We start from the raw sequence: 18,292 nt of genomic DNA on the forward strand, positions 1-18,292 counted from the left end.
AATAATTTACATAAATTTGTTGTTAATTACATTGTTTTTGATAATGTTATTGACATTAATAATATACATTTCAATGCCATTATTGTTTCTCAAAATGTTATTGCAAATAATTATAAATTATAACTCTAAGGTATAAATGCATATTCATAGATAACTGTAGTTAATTGAATTTATTTAATAATCCAATATCCTAACTATAATATAATGAAATTAGAGTTATATTAAATAATTTAAGTAAAAAACTTACTTTAAATTGAAAACACTTAATATGACAATACTAGTGAATTGGTTTGTCATATCGATATGGTTTGTGTGGTTAACAGCACACCATCACATCAGCCAACGAAACAGATCCTAATCTATTAATGACTATATATTATAGATATCATAATGAAATAACATTATTTAAACTTTTGTGTCTAAATTAACAAAAATAGATATTAATAACTTAATTTAATTAAAAACTATAAATCAATTTATTGTATTTTATTGTTTTATGTTATCATAAATTAAAATACAAAAATATTATTTATAAAGTTAATAATAAACTTTTATGTAAAAAAATATTAAGAATGAATAGTATAAATAAGTTTTGATACATATTTATTGAATATTATATGCAATTGCATCGCATATAAAATGCTTCATTAATATAATTATTATAATATGTTAATTTTGGGGTTAAGCAATGGATAGAGAGAGAGAGAGAGAGAGAGAGAGAGAGAGAGAGAGAGAGAGAGAGAGAGAGCAGAGTAATTGTATCAAAATTTTTAATAAAATCCCACAGATTTTTTTTTTTAAATCAAAATTGAAAATAAAATAAACTAAAAGTGTGTAAACATTGACATCCTCATTTTTGCATATTTTTACAAAATTAAAATTTTACAAGAAAATTGCTGATTAAATTTGTTTATAATTTTATAGTTCATTTGGATTAAATTATTAAATTGAATATATAAATAATATTAAATAAAGTTAATATTAAACTAAATATAACATCATTTAAATTTTTTAAAAACATCTGACTAAAGTTGTAATTTAATTATTGAAGATTTTCCTGTGAATTTTTTGAAAATTTATAGGGAAATTTCAATTGTATCTTCCATAAATTTTGAAATATTTTGAAAAATTGTTGTTTTAAAATTGCATAAAAGTTTTTGTTCCTTTCAATATTTTTTTTATTGTACAGACTGTGTACTACACACCCATTACCCCCTTTAAAATTGAAAACCTTGTTTAACCCTGGATAATTTAGAGACAAAATATTGTTTAACAATAAAGTACTGTAGAAAATAAAATCATTTATATTGAGAGAAATCATGATTACATTGAAAATTGTTTTGTTATATGAAGTGTGAAAAACTATCAAACAATTAGCACTTATACAGTCATTAATGCATTTTATGAGCTGTTCTTACACTTCATGGCATTTATGCCGACAATAGACAAGAATTTATACTAAACCTTCTGATTCTGTCTATTGTGAAGTGATATTACATTTGTATTGAATTGATTGAAATGAATGTATTATTATATATAGAATTTGCATTTCTTTTATTGATTTTCTTTCTTTGCTTAAAAGGCATATGATTTTCATTTTAATATAAATATTTATTTTGCTTTTATTCAATAAGTTGTATTCAAAAGTTATAAATTGTTTATTTTAGCAATAAATTTAAACTAAATATTTGCTATATTTTTGGATTTAAAAGATTGTGAAAAATAGATTTAACATAAAATATTATTATCTAATATAATACTGTATTATTGAATAATTTTTAGAACTTATTTTTGATAGTATTTTTTATTATATTTTGTGATCAGATGTCAAATTAATTTGCAAATTAACACATAAAGCAATGTCACTACAACTCAATACATGTCTAAATAATAAATTATAATTAGTTAAGAAAATGTTTTATGTATCATAGAATTATTAGTATATATTATAACTACATTGAGATATTTTTAGTGATTTATTTAAAAATTCATTATAGAATTTATTATATAAATAAATACCGGTATTTTAATGTTTGTTTTCAAATTTTACTAATTGTTTATAATATATCAATAAAATATCATTTTTTTAAATTCAATACATTTTATAAAGTAAACAATAACCCTAAAAACGTTTCTTTATATTTCATTTCAATTGTCTATCTGTTACGTATAAACATTTATATAAATAACATTTTAAATAACATTTTAAATAATATTTTTATTTACCAAAAGTATTACATTTGGACAGCTGCTTATAATAAATCTATCAAAAAAATAATCAAATTCAATGTCAATGCCATTCAAATTCTAACATTTTCTTATACAGTATAATTTATACTAACAATGTTTATAATATATCATTTTTTGTGTGTTTAAAAATTCAATATAAAATTGATTTGCAAAATATTTTAGACTTTATTCTCTTTTTACAAATAAGTGAATTGTGTTAAACTATAAAACACGTATATATATACAGTATATATATTTCAAAATGAAAACAACAAATATTTCAATTATAATTTTGGTTATCATATCAGTGATTGCTAAAAGTGAATGTCAATCAAATCCTTTTAGTAGTATTTTTGAAGGAATGAGAAAATTATTGCGAAGAGGAATGGAAATGGCAAACAACTTGAAGACAAATGTCAAGAATTCTGGTGACAATCTCAAGAGTCAATCATCAGATAATTCCGATCTAACAAACAATAATAATAATAACAACAACAACAACAACAACGCCGGTTCTGGACTTCAACCCAACGATGATCCCAATACTTCACAAATTTCTGAAAAGGATTTTAAAATAATTTATAAATATTTTTAAATATTTTATTATTATCTTTGAATCTAATATCCTATTTTATTCAATAAGTATATATTTAATATTATGTTTATGTTAAAATATATTTATATTCATTTATTTATCATATATATTTACATTTTAAATTTCCTATCATAACATTAAAACTATAAAATTAATTTGAATATTAAATTTATAACATATCATAAAATTAATATTTTTTAACATAAAATAAATTAATCTTCATTAAATAGTTTTTACTGATAATGTTGATATAATCTCATAATAAATATAAATTATTATATAAATAAATAAATATTTTTGATGTTTTAATAAAATTTGACATGGATTATAAAATTTTAAACAATTAGCCTCATTGAATATTAGTTTAACAATACAAAATGTGTATAATACAAAATTTAACTTTACTATAATATATGGCATTTAAGAGATTTGTAATTAATTTATAATTAATGTCAAACAAATTATTATGACCTGTATTTTAACACAAATAAATCTACTATAATATGATTTGACCTCTCATATAAAAAAGGTAATTTATTTAAGTGACCATTACTTGTCAAAAATATATTACCGGTACATTAAAATATCATACAAATACATTATTTAGATAAATTTATTTTTAAAACTAGATTTAGTTTACAATTAATTTAGTATCAATTTATATGTATTTAAACAGTTTATATGTATATAAATTTTATGTATATTTACAAGTTTTTAAGTATAATATTTTTTATGTCATATCAAATATTTTTTATGTTATTTTAATGTATACATAAATTTCTAAATTAAAAATTAATCAAAAAATTATTTTATGTGACGAGTAAATAAAATTATAAATTACATTACAAATTAAATGCATAAATTAAATGCAAATTTAAATTCATATATAAATAATAAGTCAAATAATTAATGTTTGTTATTATAAATTATACCAGTATATCAATGATAAAATAACATTGACAATGTGTACCTATCAAAAAATGGCACATATTTGGGGTATGCATAACATTGGGGTCTTATTATTGAAATCAGATAATTGTCTAAAATATCAGTTCCGCTAACAAATTGAGAGCACAATGTAATTAAAACTAATAATTAACTTTTACCTTTACAGTCATTGGTTTATAAAAGATATAATTATACTGAATAACTATAATAGTTAATACATTTACAGTCCATATAATGTATAGGATTTTTAGTAAAAGTTGTGTATTTTATTTTTGACAATGTTTTAATGTTTATTTATAAATTGCCAAAACTTTAAATAATTTTTAATAAATATATTGTTAATTTATATAAATAATATGACAAAACTGTGGTATAATTTTTTGATAACAATTTTTCTGATAACAGCTGCCATAACATTGCAATGCTTTGGGCAACGCATACATCTATTTAATAGTGATAAATGTAATGAGGATTTTGAATTTGTAAATGTTTTAAAACCTGAAATCCAGTTAAAGTCACCGATTGTTAACAGTATTATAGATTTACTGCTGAATACAAATGAAAGAAATAAAACATATGAAGAATTGGCTGAATTTGTTGATACATTTGGTGGTCGACTGACTGGTTCTGAAGCATTGGAAAACTCGACGAACTATTTGATTGATAAACTGGAAAATGAAAAGTTGGACAATGTTTATACTGAAGATGTATTGGTGCCAAATTGGAGTCGTGGTCTTGAATGGTGTCGTATGATTCAACCCAGATATCAAAAGCTATCTATTTTGGGTTTGGCTGGCAGTGTCAGTACACCTGAAAAAGGGATCACTGGTCAAGTGGTTGTTATCAATTCTGTGGATCAGTTGAATGACATTTCAAAAACATTATTGACAAACAAAATATCATTAATCAACATAAATCATGTCAATGGCTCTTATGTTAAATTTAAGTTAGATATCACTCGTACGGTGGCTGAAGCCGGAGGGTTAGCCGTATTGTTCAAGTCATACGCCAAGAATGCCATATACTCTCCATATGCCGGTGTCATTCGCTACCATTCAAAGGAGCATCAAATACCAGCCGCCAGTATTACCACCGAAGACGCAGAATTATTAACCAGAATTAGCAATAGAGATGTCAAAGTGGTGATCAGTCTTCATCTGGAGTCTAATTTTCATGGCATCAAACAATCGAGAAATTTAATTGCGGAACTCGTGGGCACTCAATATCCTAACGAAGCCGTCATTGTTAGCGCTCACTTAGATAGTTGGGATGTCGGACAAGGAGCCATTGATGACGGTGCCGGGGTATTCATGTGTTGGAGAACACTGGCACTTCTCAATAAATTAAATTTAAAGCCTAAGAGGACATTGCGTATGGTTTTATTTGTGGGAACAGAATTAGGAAAGTTTGGATCTAAAGCCTATATAGAGGTTTGAAATTAGTTTTATATTAGAATTTAATAATTCAAATAATAACATAAAATAATATTTTCAGAGACATAAGGAAGTGCTGGAAAATGTAAGTTTAGTGATGAACACAGACTTCGGTGCATTCAAACCTTATGGACTGACATTTTCCGGTCATAACACTAGAGCTCAGTGTATTGTCAACGAAATCCTTCAATTGTTGCAAACAATTAATGCTACAGAACTAGTAATAGGAAAGAGCTATGACTTGACACAGAGTGACGCCAATGAGTTCATTAGTGCCGGTGTTCCGGCTTCGGGACTACTCAATGACAACAGCAAGTACTGGCACTACTCACATACCAGTGCCGATACTATCACTGCAATTGACCCTTATTTTCTTGATCTAAGCACAATTGTATGGACAGTTAGTTCATATATTATGGCTGATCTCAGCGTAAAATTGCCAAAAGATTGACCAAAAAATTAATACCAATAAAATGTCATAACTTATAAATCCTAAAATAATTGGTAAAATGTTTTTAAATAAATCTTACTTTTAGATATGCATTTATTTGCATTACTGTTATAACGTACCGGTAATATGAAATTTATGTTTATTATAAATTATGAAATGTTATATATATATGTTGTCCAATAGTTAATCAACTATTGGTTTTCAGCCTTGAAATTGTTATCATTTAAAAACATTTAGTTTTGTCAAATTAACTTATTTATATATATATATTATTATATGTATATATTATATATTAGTCACTAACTTGTTTTGTTAAAATAAAATAAATGACTAATTTATGTGTTCACTCATTAAAGTTTAAAAAAATATTTTTCAACAACAACATACAAATAATTAGTAATTAATTAATTAATCTAATTAATAATATATTAATTTTATATGCTATATATCGTATAATAATTAATCAACAAAATTGAATTTATATTAAATATAATATCGTTTGTACTGTACTATCAATTTATGTACGTTATGTAAATCGTATATAACATATTTAGTCATTATATAAATAACTATAGTATCAGTAAATTATCATTTGATTAAATTATTTATTTTTAATTTCATAAAAATATAAATGAATTAAATTTATATACTGTAGTATATTATATACTATCTAATGATCCATGATTTTATTATATTGTTTATATTTAATTTGTGATATTATTATTTTATTATTTAAGTTACAATTACTATAAAAATTATATTACATTATTTTTATTATTTGAGTATAATAATATTATTATTAATAAAAATGAAAACAAATAATTTAAAAAACCAATTATTGCGATAACTATTGTAAGTAATTAAATAAATTTTTTTGTAATTTCTATGGAAACTAAAATGTGATTAAAAAAATGAATACTAAGAAATAAAAATTGTTTGTTATATTGAAATTATAACAATAATAATAATAAAATTAAAATATTATTTAAATAAATTGACAACAATTGGTGTCAAAAAAATACAATGAGTGTCTCGACTACAGAGACAACCAGTTTGCTGGAAGAGTCGATGGAGTCGACGACTAACACTGGAAAATGTCGTATCTGTTGGCGAACAGCCTATCTGTCAGACCTAATCTCTCCGTGTGTTTGTTCCGGGTCTCAAAAATATACACACTTTGAATGTCTTGAGCGATGGATCATTGAAAGACATTCAGATACTAAAGAGATCTGCGATGTCTGTCAACAGCAATATAAACACATATCTATCACTCAATACGGCAAAACTTTTAGCCAATGGATTCGTGAGACTGAAGATATGTCATCCAAAATATTGTCGACAATAATATTGATGTCAATCTTCTTCTACTTGATTAACATGGGATGCATTCAGTTTGTCATATCTGAAGGTCAAATCACTTCCATTATACGATACATACAACTGGTTTTAATAATTATGTTTTCACTATTATTTGCCATCTCTTGTATTATTGCTATCTATGTCTTCCGATTGGAGTTTAAAGAATGGCAATCGACACACAAGAATACTGTCGTTGAACTAATAGATGAAAGTGACTGCTATTGTGGCCAATCATTAGACTCATCCATAACATACAGAAGCCACTCATCAACAATCAGTGTCGATGATTGTGATGACACAAATGAGAGACAAAAAGCATCTTTAATTGTCAACGACTCGGTTCAACATTACGGTTCAGTTTAATACAATTATTGAACAATATATTACATTATTATTATTACAGTAATATAAATAATCACTAATTTATGAAATTAAGTTAAATACATGTATTTCTATTTGTTAATAATTATTATGCATTTTACTACAATAATTTAATTTATAATAAACATTGAATATTAAATATTATATAAAATAAACTTTTTATGTATTATTTAAAAGTTATCTGATTTCTTGAATATTATAAATCATTAGTATTTTTTAATTTGCAAAACAATTGTAATAATTGTATTATATTATAGTTTTCTGTTAAAAATAATAACTTTATTGAAATTTTTGAAAACAAATAATAACTACAAATACTGAGATGACATGACTTTGATATAAATGTTTGAAACTTTGCTAACGACGTGTTGTCCGTCTTCGATGGATCGATGGAAATGCGGCACTAATTGCATCCAAATGTTGCAATAGAGTGATGCGATTGAATGCATAGAGATATACAGCCATTTGTGAGAGATGTAGGGCCGCACCGACGGCATCCCAAACGTGAATGATTTCCGGGTCACACATCAATCGATACTCAGCCAATGCAATGAGTAACGGCACCGGAAGCTCAACATTTTGTAGATTTTCTGGTAAATTTTCAACAGACTTTATATTGCTGACGGCTTGTCTGTATTGAACTCTCCTTTGGATCAAATTGATCAGTTCTTCTCCAAACATAGCCGGTGAGTGTGATTGCTTTAATTGACAATAATTTTTATATTTAAATTTAATATTTACTAAAAAACAATACAAACCATTAAAATTTGGTTTTCTACTGAACACATCTCTTTAATTGGTTCAATGAATTGGTTGTAAGTGACAGTGACTCGGGCCGGCTGATCAAAATTGTATTGATTTCGACGATATTTCGATGGACTGTGTTTTCGATACATCTTTTGATTTTTGTACATCAATAGTGACCACCAAACCAATAGGACAGATACCTCAAAGTCACTAAACTCTATGTATTGTCCATCAGGTTTCTTCTCTAACAGCAAAACTCGAGTGCCGTCTGAATTGTGGACTAATATAATGTTTGGTCCAATTGCTGGATCGGTCATAAATTCAGTAACTCTTTGGGACTTTTATTAAATAATATTTATAAAATATGATTTTAATTAATATGATATAAACATTTGGTTAACAATAGCTCGATTGGGGTTAAGTTGGTATTAGCTTAAGGTTGGTTAAGTTATTTGTTTTATAATTAATTAATTTTACTACAAATGTATCTAAATATCTAACAATAACAAAAAAAACTATATAATATAATACCAATAAAGTTGCAGTCTGTGTCCGAAATATGTGATTTGAATCACCAATGAGATCAGTGTCGATGAATGTGAATCTCTTGAAACCAAATTCAGTGACCAATTCGTTAAATATCTTACCGGTCGACCCATTGTGGGCCGAGTGGACGAATGTGAGAGCCGACGCTGATATGATTTCATCCCCGACGGGTAATTTGGTTTTTTTCAGTGCCTTGCAGTACGCTTTTGTATATATTTCCATTTCATCTAATGGAATCCGATGACCGTCCATCAAGTTATTGGGCACCGGTATTGGCACATCCATACCATAACCTTTATTCAAATAATTGATTGTTTGCATAAATTGATAACTTGCTATACACCCCTCATTATTGATAACAATAATTTGACTGAAAAAAATGATAAAAAATTATTTATAATTGATTTACTTTAAAAATTACGATAATATTGTGTATTGTACTAGTATTGAGGATCAATGTAGTCTAAATAGACACCAAATGAGTACTTGAAAGTCGACACAACATATGACAGATATGAGAGACATACGGGTTCATCAAGAAATCGACCTTCAGTTCCACTATTGATAGCACAGGCTATAGCACACTGTGGTAAATCAAATCCAGAAACTGGTGTATTGTATCCAAATAAAGCTTTACTTGATTTCAAATTTTCAGCCAACGCTCGGACAAAAGTGGTCACTGAATTGAGATTAAAATATGCCGCACCCGGACCTCGAGCCGCATATATAATTCCGTCTGAAAGCATAAGTATTTTATAAATAGATATGACATAAATTTACTAATCGTTATAAACCATTGAGAGCTGCCATTTGTTGAGTGAAAGCAAGTAGTCGTTCCTGTTCTTTCAATTGATCCAAACCTTCGAGAGATCCATTTCCACCCTAAACAAGATATATATACTAAAATGTAATGAATGTGACCACAATTAACCAATTAGACAAATATCAAGATTACATCTGAATGACGACTTTTCCATTTCTGAATTGCTTGATCCAACTGATCCATTGTTTGTATGATTTACTTATTTTAAAAATGATTTTTTAATGATTTATAACGGTTATCTTATTATTTAATTTCTGATTGTAATAAATTAATTTGATTTTTTTAATTAATAATAATAATTATTAAGCACGCTATTTCTAAAAATATGTCAAGTTTGTAATATTTACTATTAATTTACTATTAATTAAATATAAAAATTATTATAAAAAAATTGAAGACCAACTCTATGATTATACAGTCGATACTCAATCCTTTCAACGCAAGATTGATATTTTAAGATATATTAATAACATCGACGATAATATATTGAAAGTGTTATTTGATAACATAGTATATATTTCTCATTTGTTATAATTTTTTATGATTATTATTATTAATTAGTGACTTTTGTCCTCAAATAGACATATCATATCAAAAAATGGTAATAAAAATAACTAATTCAACAGTGGATGCCATTGAAACAGATTTGTTAAAAGATTTGGTTTAATACCAGAGTATTTTGACAATAAAATTAATATTACTATTATTAAAAACTTTTTTTCTATTAAATTTATTTAATATTTATAAAGTCAAACAAAATTAATAATAAAAAATAATGCAAAAAAATCTAATTTACAATATAATTATTATAAATACAACTGAAATTATTACATATTAATCACAATATTAATAAATAATAACTTCAGTATTGTGTCATTATATGACATATATATGACATGATAAATATATGATAAAATCTGATTTCAATAATGTAATCAAATAGTTTCGGTATTTATTAAATTTATTTGTGTTAATTATTTTTTATTGAAAATTAAGAAATAAATTAAAAATATAGATATAATAAATTTGTGTGAATATTAAATAAAATAAAAAATATCTCTAAAATATTACAAAGAGTTAACAAATAGTGTAATAAAATAATTTGTTACAAAAAATAACAATAAAACTTATGCTAATATAAGTTAAAACAATTATAAAATTTAGACAATAAAATAAAAAGTTTTAAAGATAGATATTTCATGAATTAACTGAAAAAAGTATTAAATCAAATAATACGTAAAATAAATCAAATTATAAATTAATAAAATAAATAAATAGAGAGTTTGAGAAACGACTGATCAGTTAATTGATTGATTGATCGGTGAGTTATTTGTGTGGACCTATAGGTGATTGTGGTGGCCATTGAGGTGGTGGTCGTGATTTTGGCAATTGAAAAGGTGACTGCTCTTCCATTGGAACGCCTCCCTCTGCCTTAGATTCAGTGATTGGCAATTTGTAGGCTTCCCTCATTACTTCTATAATTGAGACAATCAAAAAAAAATAATTAATCAAAATCAAAATGTGTTTCACTAATACAAACCTATAATCTTGTTGTGGGGAATAGCAAAGTACATGACAATGTTGTCGATGAGTTGCAAATAGAAATACATTCCGATAACCGATGATTTCATATTCATGAGGGGTCCGCCGTAGTCATCGATGGCAAAGGAGGCCGTGTGCTGAATGTATTCGGTTTTGTTATCAATAAAGTCATACTTTTTGCCAATTTTTGTGATATCAGAGCCCAGACGGTTTGGCCAACTGACGACACCTCTATTGACAGTTTTATAATCCCATGCGTGACCAGCGATAACCACTGGATCTCCCGCACGGAGTTTATCATTAAGATCAGCAAATCTTAATCCTGTATACTTTTTTAATGCATCCGGCACATCAATAAATGCAATATCGCTAACCGGATCCCTATAATCTACGTTACAAAAAGTGGATTCGCCTGCACTTCCCGCTCCAGCAGGTTTGCCATCGTCAGTAGTTCCCTGTCCCGCATGGTTTCCAATTTCAGTAAACTTGACTCTAACCTGTTTAGCGTTTCCGACCGCCCGTGCAGTCGTTACAATACATTTTTTATTCATATATTCAATTATGAATCCAGAACTCGTCGATAATGTAACTTTTGGTGCATTTCCATCCATTGGTAGAAACTGACGGACAGAAACCATAGAAGGAAATGACTCGGAGACCACATTTTTAACAGTTCTCACTGCTTCTCCTCCAGCGGCTTGGGGTGGCTGTAGATAAACAGTTCTAACGGACCAATTGGTGTTTAATTGAAGGCCAGTTAACCATTCATTTATGTGCTTTTTCTTGTGATGTACACCCGTACCGATCAAAGCAGAAATGCCAACAATTGTTGAAACTCTGTATTAAAATGTGTGGTTAATATATTTTAACAATTTATTGATTAATTACAGATATTTGCGCCAAATTATCGATAAATGAGAAATAACTGAAATTTGATTCAATGTTTTATTTGATAAAAAACATACCGAAAGCCACAATTAACGGCTAAACGCGTCATTCGAAACATTGCTGACGACTAAGTCTTGAGATAATTGGTCTCAAATTTATTGATATTATAGCGAAAAAATATTAATTAAGTTATAATTTAATTAAAAGTGGAAAAGACTTCAAATTAAGATTTAAAAAAGTGACAAAATTAGAGACAAATAACTGACGAATCGATAGAATTCACGAATCGATGTAACAGTTTGTCAAACAATTCAAAACCAATTGAAATACAGTCTCTAATGCTTAACATTATTGTATTTCACGAGAATTTTTTAAGCAAAACTTTTTTATTTAATAATAATTTTTCTTTAATTCAAAGTAATTGTGTTAATCTAATTATAATTAGTAATTATTAATTGAATCAAATAATAATCAAATAAAATTGAATAAAAATACAAACATTATACAGTATTTATATAATAGAAATCATTTTTAATAATTTTATTATATATAATTTGAAATAAATCAATGACCTATATGTTAAAACTACATAAACGTAAATTTATATACAGTAATTGTAAAATTTTTATATAAATTTATATATTTTTTAATAATTCATTTTCTATTAATTTATAATTAACTTATTATTTCGAATACTAAAAAAATTTTTATAATTAAATATTGTAAACATTAGATTGTAAAAAAAAAATCAAATTCATTAAAGTATAATACATTAAATAAATTTTAAAAAATACGGTAATTGTATCTCTTATTACAATTTCTAAAATACATAATCATTATTTGACTTTCAATTTCTTTTTGGATTTATTGAACTGTTGAGGAATTGGTCCCAATTTGAAGATCGTATGACATGTCGAGCAAATAGGACTGAATGTGCAAAATATAGACAAACATACGGAACATACAAATCCCGTGTCTATAATATTTCGGTGACAAAAACAAGCGGCTGAATGGGAAACCTTTTGACGTACAGGTAATACCAATTTAGTGCGAGTCTCGGCGTCGGGCAGTAGACACCAAAGTAGATACTCGAGGAATGAGGCAATGTTTGGCACTTTAAGGTATGTGCCATCTGTCAGATCACATCCCTGTTGTAGTAAAGATGTCGTTTGACTATAGCTGTCATCGCCAGCAATACAGGCGTCAATCGTTACGGACATCTTCTGTGCGGCGAAGAAACAGTTCATGAAATTCATGTATTGAGAGGCATAAGAGTTGCTCTCATCACTGGTTGAGCTCATTATAACAATCCTCGAGCACTTGTAGTCATCTTTAAAACGATTTATGTGACACAAAGCCATAGCAATGGCGCCACTCATCAGTGGTGATGAACTGATACTATGGGCACCACTTTGTGATAAATCTCTGACCGTTTCAGTCATTGTCTTCACATTGAATTTAACGGTTTGAACGACTCGATGAAAAACTTCATACTGTCCTTCATTAGACATCTTTCTTGTATCGACCACTTGTCCATTGATCTCATTCATCGGATATAATACTTTGTTCTCAAAAGAGTTGCTTCCGATGACAGTCAAGTTGTTCAGTGAAGACATTAATAGATGACTGTTACAGAAGGATATTACTGAGTCTAACCATTGATAATAAATTGATGAATCAGTCAGTAGTCGACTGTTGCCACTGAAGTCAATAATAAGCACCAAATGAGTACCACTTGTGTTCATATTTAGTGATAATATTCAACACAAATGTCTTTATAAGATGTCTTGTGGTAAGTGATGTCAAAAACAATTATTTGTTTCATTTAATCAAAAAACTGTTTTATTAATAACAAAACATTAAGTTTTTAAACAATAAATTTTGCCACAAATTTGCATTACTTTTTTAGTGTAGAAAATACATAGCGTTTACTATATTAAATAGTAACAAAAGTTGGTTTATCTTATAAACGGTTTTAACTGTTAATGACTTGACTTTATATATGAATAATGTATTTAATACTAAACACAACACAAAACACGTGTTAATACAGTCTTCACATAACATGATGTCTGGAAATCATTGAATTTGAAGATAACTTTATAACAAATTTAATAATAGTTTGTGTCAGTGATGGCCACACCAGCCGATGGTCAGACCAGTAGTTATGACACTCGTAGCGATTTGCTTGTTAAGATCGGTGGCCACAATCTGGTCGATCGGAAGCCGGTTTTCACTAATGACTCGAAGTATTTGTTGGTCGCTTCGGGAAACCAATTGCGCCGATATGTAGTCGAAACGGGAGCTTATCTGACATCACACGACTTGGGACACGAATGCAACATAATATCAATACATTTGGTGGACACTAATTCTGATGAATTGGTAGTCATATCGAGTGACGGTTTAGTGATAATCTGGAATCTGAATGAAAACCATAGAGTGAATGATATAAATTTATCAATTGATTTAACCACTGATAAGATAATTTGGGCCAAAATGGTGTCAAACTATATATATTTTCTGCGCGTTCACACCGATGAACAGACACTACAAAGTAATTGTCAACTGTTTTATTGCCCGAAGAATAATGTCCAACAAAAGATGGTTTTTGGAAACGCTATTTATGTAACTCCGGGAACTAATTCTGTGACCTTTTGTCCTATGAATTCGCCTCAATATTGTGTAACAATAGATAAGAATATTCTTTATGTAAGCGATTTTCCGGTCAAAAAGTCACTGAAATTGCGGAGACATTTGACAAATGATGACAAACAGTTCACTTGTGTTGTCAGTCATCCAACTGAGCCGATCATAGCTACCGGTGATACAATCGGTCGTATAACCATTTGGGCTGACTTTGCTGACAGCAATTATCCTTCTCGATCTATTATGCATTGGCATCAGTTCCGAGTGCCCGACCTATGCTTCTCGGCTGAGGGTTCAGCACTTTATTCGGGCGGAGCAGAGATGACTCTTATCCGTTGGGATATAACGGGTACTAATTTTGGACAAAAGAATTTTTTGCCGAGACTTGGAATGAGTATCAAATATGTTACCATTGATTACAATAGACAACTAATTGCCATCACTCATGAAGATAATACGATTCAGTTATTGGATTCACAGATGAAAGGTATTAAATGTGTGATTGAAGGCATGACGTTAGCCACTGGAAAGGATTGTGGTTTAACTACTGGTTTGTTGTGGAACTCGAAGATGAAAGCCATTACTTTGAACTCTAGAACAGGACACTTACAGTTCTTCAGTCCACACATTCAAAGACAATTGTTTCATTTAGATGTTGTCAATCAAAATTTGATTTCTAATACCGATGAAGTGACTGTATTCCCGACAGAACTGACCAAAGCGGCTGTCAGTGATGACGGCTTATGGCTTTCGACTCTTGAAATGCGTGACGACTTCGAGACTTTACCTGAAATACGGCTAAAGTTTTGGCAAATTAAAGAAACATTAAAAAATTATATCTTAAATACAACCATTCATTTGCCGCACAAATCAATTGTAAACTGTTTAAAATTTGCATCAAATTCTCAATCAATGGTATCGACGAGTAAAGACAAAGAATTTAAAGTTTGGAATTTAGTTAAAGACGACGACAAAGAATGGTGGAACTGCTTTAAAGTAGGGAATCTTAACAGTATATCTATACCAACTCTGGCCAACTGGTCAGCCGATTCATCACTACTTGCTGTTGTTTATGATAATTATGTGACACTTTGGGATATTTGTGACAAATTAGTTCTTCGGTTTATGACTAAGTTGTCAGTTGAAGACAAAAATGAATCCACAATAATATTTGTTGAATTTGGTCGACAAAACAAAAGTCATTTTTTGATTGAAGGCCGACAGACGGAGATTAAAGTATGGAATCTATTAGATTTAAGTGGTATGTCTTCAATAGATCTTTAAACATTAAAATAGTTTTGTTAATTGATTTTATTTTCAATAGTTTTATGGAAATATCAATTGTATGAACGGATTGTTTGTATTGACTTCAATCAATGGGAGAATAAACTGGCGGTGACTACCAATAGGATAATCCAATTTATGTCCATTGATTCCGATGATGTCATTGCAACGGTTGATTTGAGTCAAAGCCAACAATCAATTATCGCAACTGTTTTTACAGATGAAATGCCAAACAATGTTTTATTAGACAATAAGAAGCCGACATTAGAGAAGACACAATTTTATTGTATGAATAGTTCCCAAGAATTATTTGTTTTATCTGAAAGACGTTCGCAAATGAGTACACAAGTAATGAGTTGGCAAACGGATGACTATTTGTCACCAATTGCTGCGATGCTTATGAATAAAAAGGAGAGAAAAGAGACTCTTAAGAATGACGAGTTTGACAGTTATTTTAAAACTAATTTAAAACTCAGTAAATTAGTTAACGATATGTTTTTTAATGTGCCCTCACATGTATTGCCACCAATTGATATATTAAGTAAAACATTTTTGACGGCTTTAAATAAATGTAAAGATGTTAAACAAGACATCAAAGATGAAAGATATTTTAAAACTCCTTCAGATTTTGACATTAAGCCTTCATTAGCTCTATCTTATGATAATCAAAGTGACAATCAGTCAAATTCTACAAATTTGGATACAAATGAAAGAGAAAGTGATGTCAAATATATGACTGTTGATGACTTAAATGAAGAATTGAATGAATTTATCGATGAAGACTATTCGTGGCTCAAACAACTCGATTCGAGTAATTAATAATTTTATTTATATAAAAATACAAATATAATAATTGTTATAAATTCATAGTAAACTCAATTTTAATGTTTATCATCGCATATATCAAATAAATATTTAAACTTATTTAAAATGACCAAAAATGTGGGAAACTCGATGACTAGTCGTCGGAAAAGATTATCTTTAATTGATTTATTCAAATCTATTTCATAATACTTATTATTTTTTAAACCACACTTTTCTTTGCGAAACAAAACAGATATGCCATCCAAACCTAACATCCGATATAACATTAATTTGCGATTTTTGTCGTAATTGTCAATCAGATCATTATCACCGATATATTTGGTTAATATTGTCGATAGAGAAGTATTTTCATTTATACGACGTTCAGTACACGAAAATTCAGAGTGAGATATAACCAAATCTTCAGCTAATAATTGGTCCAAATTTTTCAAGTCCTTTGAATCGATTGCGTGGATAAACTTGAGCTCAATGTCCCAATTGATGGTATTGTCGTTATACATAAAACAAGTGGTATTTTGTTTGCGTCGTGTGAAACCTCCCGGCATTATCTTCAAATTGGTTCCTCTATTTCGAGCCTCTTTTGATAACTTTTGTAACCACTGAATGAAGGTTTAAATTAAATGATTAATTGTGTATTAATTAAGAGAACAATTGGGTTATACTTTTGGCATAATTTGTTTGGAGTTAATGATAGCACGTCTTTGACGACAATTGTTGTCAAGTGTTTGGTCGACGTCTTCCAGAAAGAAATAGTCTAATTGTTTAATAAAATGCATTAAATTAAGAGTTTGTGATAATTAAAATTAATAATATTATTATATTGAAATCAAATAATCGGTGACAAACCGGAGAGAAAGTCTTGTTGTGTAAACTCAGATATCTTGATGTAAGGCGTCTTATCTCTAATACCATCGCAGTTGAAGCGACTCTTATGTGATTTACAGCAAATCAATGAACAGGTCTTTAATTGGCATTTAGGACACCGGTATTTAATTGTAATGTTACTACAGATAACACATTTGTTATCATCGATGGCCTCTTCAGTCGCCTTTTTATGGTTGTCAGGCATCAGTTGCACACAAATATTAGATTGTGTCACTTCTTCAGTACCATTATATCCATCAAAGGTTTTATCTGATGGCTGATCATCGCAACCAAACAGACCAAACATATTACCGATCGCTTCATTAGTCGTCATATCGTTTGTCACTAAAGATAAGTGTTTTAATCACAAGTTTTAATTCAAAATACAAAACACGTGTTTGACTGCAAAAATCAACACAAAGTGTGAAAAATACAAAAAACACTTGAATTTCAATTTAAAAATAATATCATTTCACTCATTGATTGCTTATTTGATTAAACTTTATATACGACTAAACAATATATACTCTAATCAATGATTCAATTGTTTGTTTAATTGTAACTAAAAGTGTAATAAATTAATACAAATGTTGAAAGTATAGGTCAGCTGTCAATCAATAGTTGTATATAATTAATATGCAATGCATTCATATACAGTACAGTACAGTACAGTACAGTACAGGTATACTGTATGGTACGGCACGAGTCGTCACCTATTGGTATACCAT

General features: G+C 28.3%; 7 protein-coding genes across 7 annotated transcripts; 3 read left to right on the forward strand and 4 right to left on the reverse strand.

Annotated features, from left to right (window-relative positions):
* The first annotated feature begins 2,590 nt into the window (after window positions 1-2,590).
* Window positions 2,591-5,656, forward strand: LOC128961649 (carboxypeptidase Q-like). Its single transcript, XM_054307905.1, has 3 exons — window positions 2,591-2,741; window positions 4,178-5,202; window positions 5,267-5,656. Exons 1-3 carry the CDS (start codon window positions 2,591-2,593, stop codon window positions 5,654-5,656), a joined length of 1,566 nt encoding a protein of 521 aa, XP_054163880.1.
* Window positions 5,657-6,658: 1,002 nt separating this feature from the next.
* LOC128961882 (E3 ubiquitin-protein ligase MARCHF8-like) lies at window positions 6,659-7,423 on the forward strand. The gene has a single exon (XM_054308189.1). It carries the CDS (start codon window positions 6,680-6,682, stop codon window positions 7,376-7,378), a length of 699 nt encoding a protein of 232 aa, XP_054164164.1. The 5' UTR covers window positions 6,659-6,679; the 3' UTR covers window positions 7,379-7,423.
* A 256-nt stretch (window positions 7,424-7,679) lies between these two features.
* On the reverse strand, window positions 7,680-9,770 carry LOC128961869 (uncharacterized). Its single transcript, XM_054308175.1, has 6 exons — window positions 9,645-9,770; window positions 9,484-9,571; window positions 9,131-9,425; window positions 8,675-9,059; window positions 8,155-8,481; window positions 7,680-8,095 (listed from the first exon to the last, which is right to left on the reverse strand). Exons 1-6 carry the CDS (start codon window positions 9,693-9,695, stop codon window positions 7,754-7,756), a joined length of 1,488 nt encoding a protein of 495 aa, XP_054164150.1. The 5' UTR covers window positions 9,696-9,770; the 3' UTR covers window positions 7,680-7,753.
* A 971-nt stretch (window positions 9,771-10,741) lies between these two features.
* On the reverse strand, window positions 10,742-12,258 carry LOC128961875 (uncharacterized serine protease syc0938_d-like). The gene is made up of 3 exons (XM_054308183.1): window positions 12,020-12,258; window positions 11,053-11,891; window positions 10,742-10,987 (listed from the first exon to the last, which is right to left on the reverse strand). The coding sequence occupies exons 1-3, from the start codon at window positions 12,058-12,060 to the stop codon at window positions 10,839-10,841; spliced, it is 1,029 nt and encodes a 342-aa protein (XP_054164158.1). The 5' UTR covers window positions 12,061-12,258; the 3' UTR covers window positions 10,742-10,838.
* Window positions 12,259-12,778: 520 nt separating this feature from the next.
* LOC128961650 (general transcription factor IIH subunit 3-like) lies at window positions 12,779-13,780 on the reverse strand. The gene has a single exon (XM_054307907.1). It carries the CDS (start codon window positions 13,685-13,687, stop codon window positions 12,779-12,781), a length of 909 nt encoding a protein of 302 aa, XP_054163882.1. The 5' UTR covers window positions 13,688-13,780.
* A 142-nt stretch (window positions 13,781-13,922) lies between these two features.
* LOC128961862 (WD repeat-containing protein 75-like) lies at window positions 13,923-16,736 on the forward strand. Its single transcript, XM_054308167.1, has 2 exons — window positions 13,923-15,852; window positions 15,916-16,736. The coding sequence occupies exons 1-2, from the start codon at window positions 14,076-14,078 to the stop codon at window positions 16,692-16,694; spliced, it is 2,556 nt and encodes an 851-aa protein (XP_054164142.1). The 5' UTR covers window positions 13,923-14,075; the 3' UTR covers window positions 16,695-16,736.
* LOC128961876 (box C/D snoRNA protein 1-like) lies at window positions 16,694-18,147 on the reverse strand. The gene is made up of 3 exons (XM_054308184.1): window positions 17,547-18,147; window positions 17,363-17,454; window positions 16,694-17,299 (listed from the first exon to the last, which is right to left on the reverse strand). The coding sequence occupies exons 1-3, from the start codon at window positions 17,896-17,898 to the stop codon at window positions 16,757-16,759; spliced, it is 987 nt and encodes a 328-aa protein (XP_054164159.1). The 5' UTR covers window positions 17,899-18,147; the 3' UTR covers window positions 16,694-16,756.
* Between the last annotated feature and the right edge of the window lie 145 nt (window positions 18,148-18,292).

Source organism: Oppia nitens, unplaced genomic scaffold (genome assembly GCF_028296485.1).
Source record: "Oppia nitens isolate AA-2021 unplaced genomic scaffold, nextdenovo-longstitch-racon4-pilon3 scaffold5_pilon_pilon_pilon, whole genome shotgun sequence".
NCBI lineage: Eukaryota > Metazoa > Arthropoda > Arachnida > Sarcoptiformes > Oppiidae > Oppia > Oppia nitens.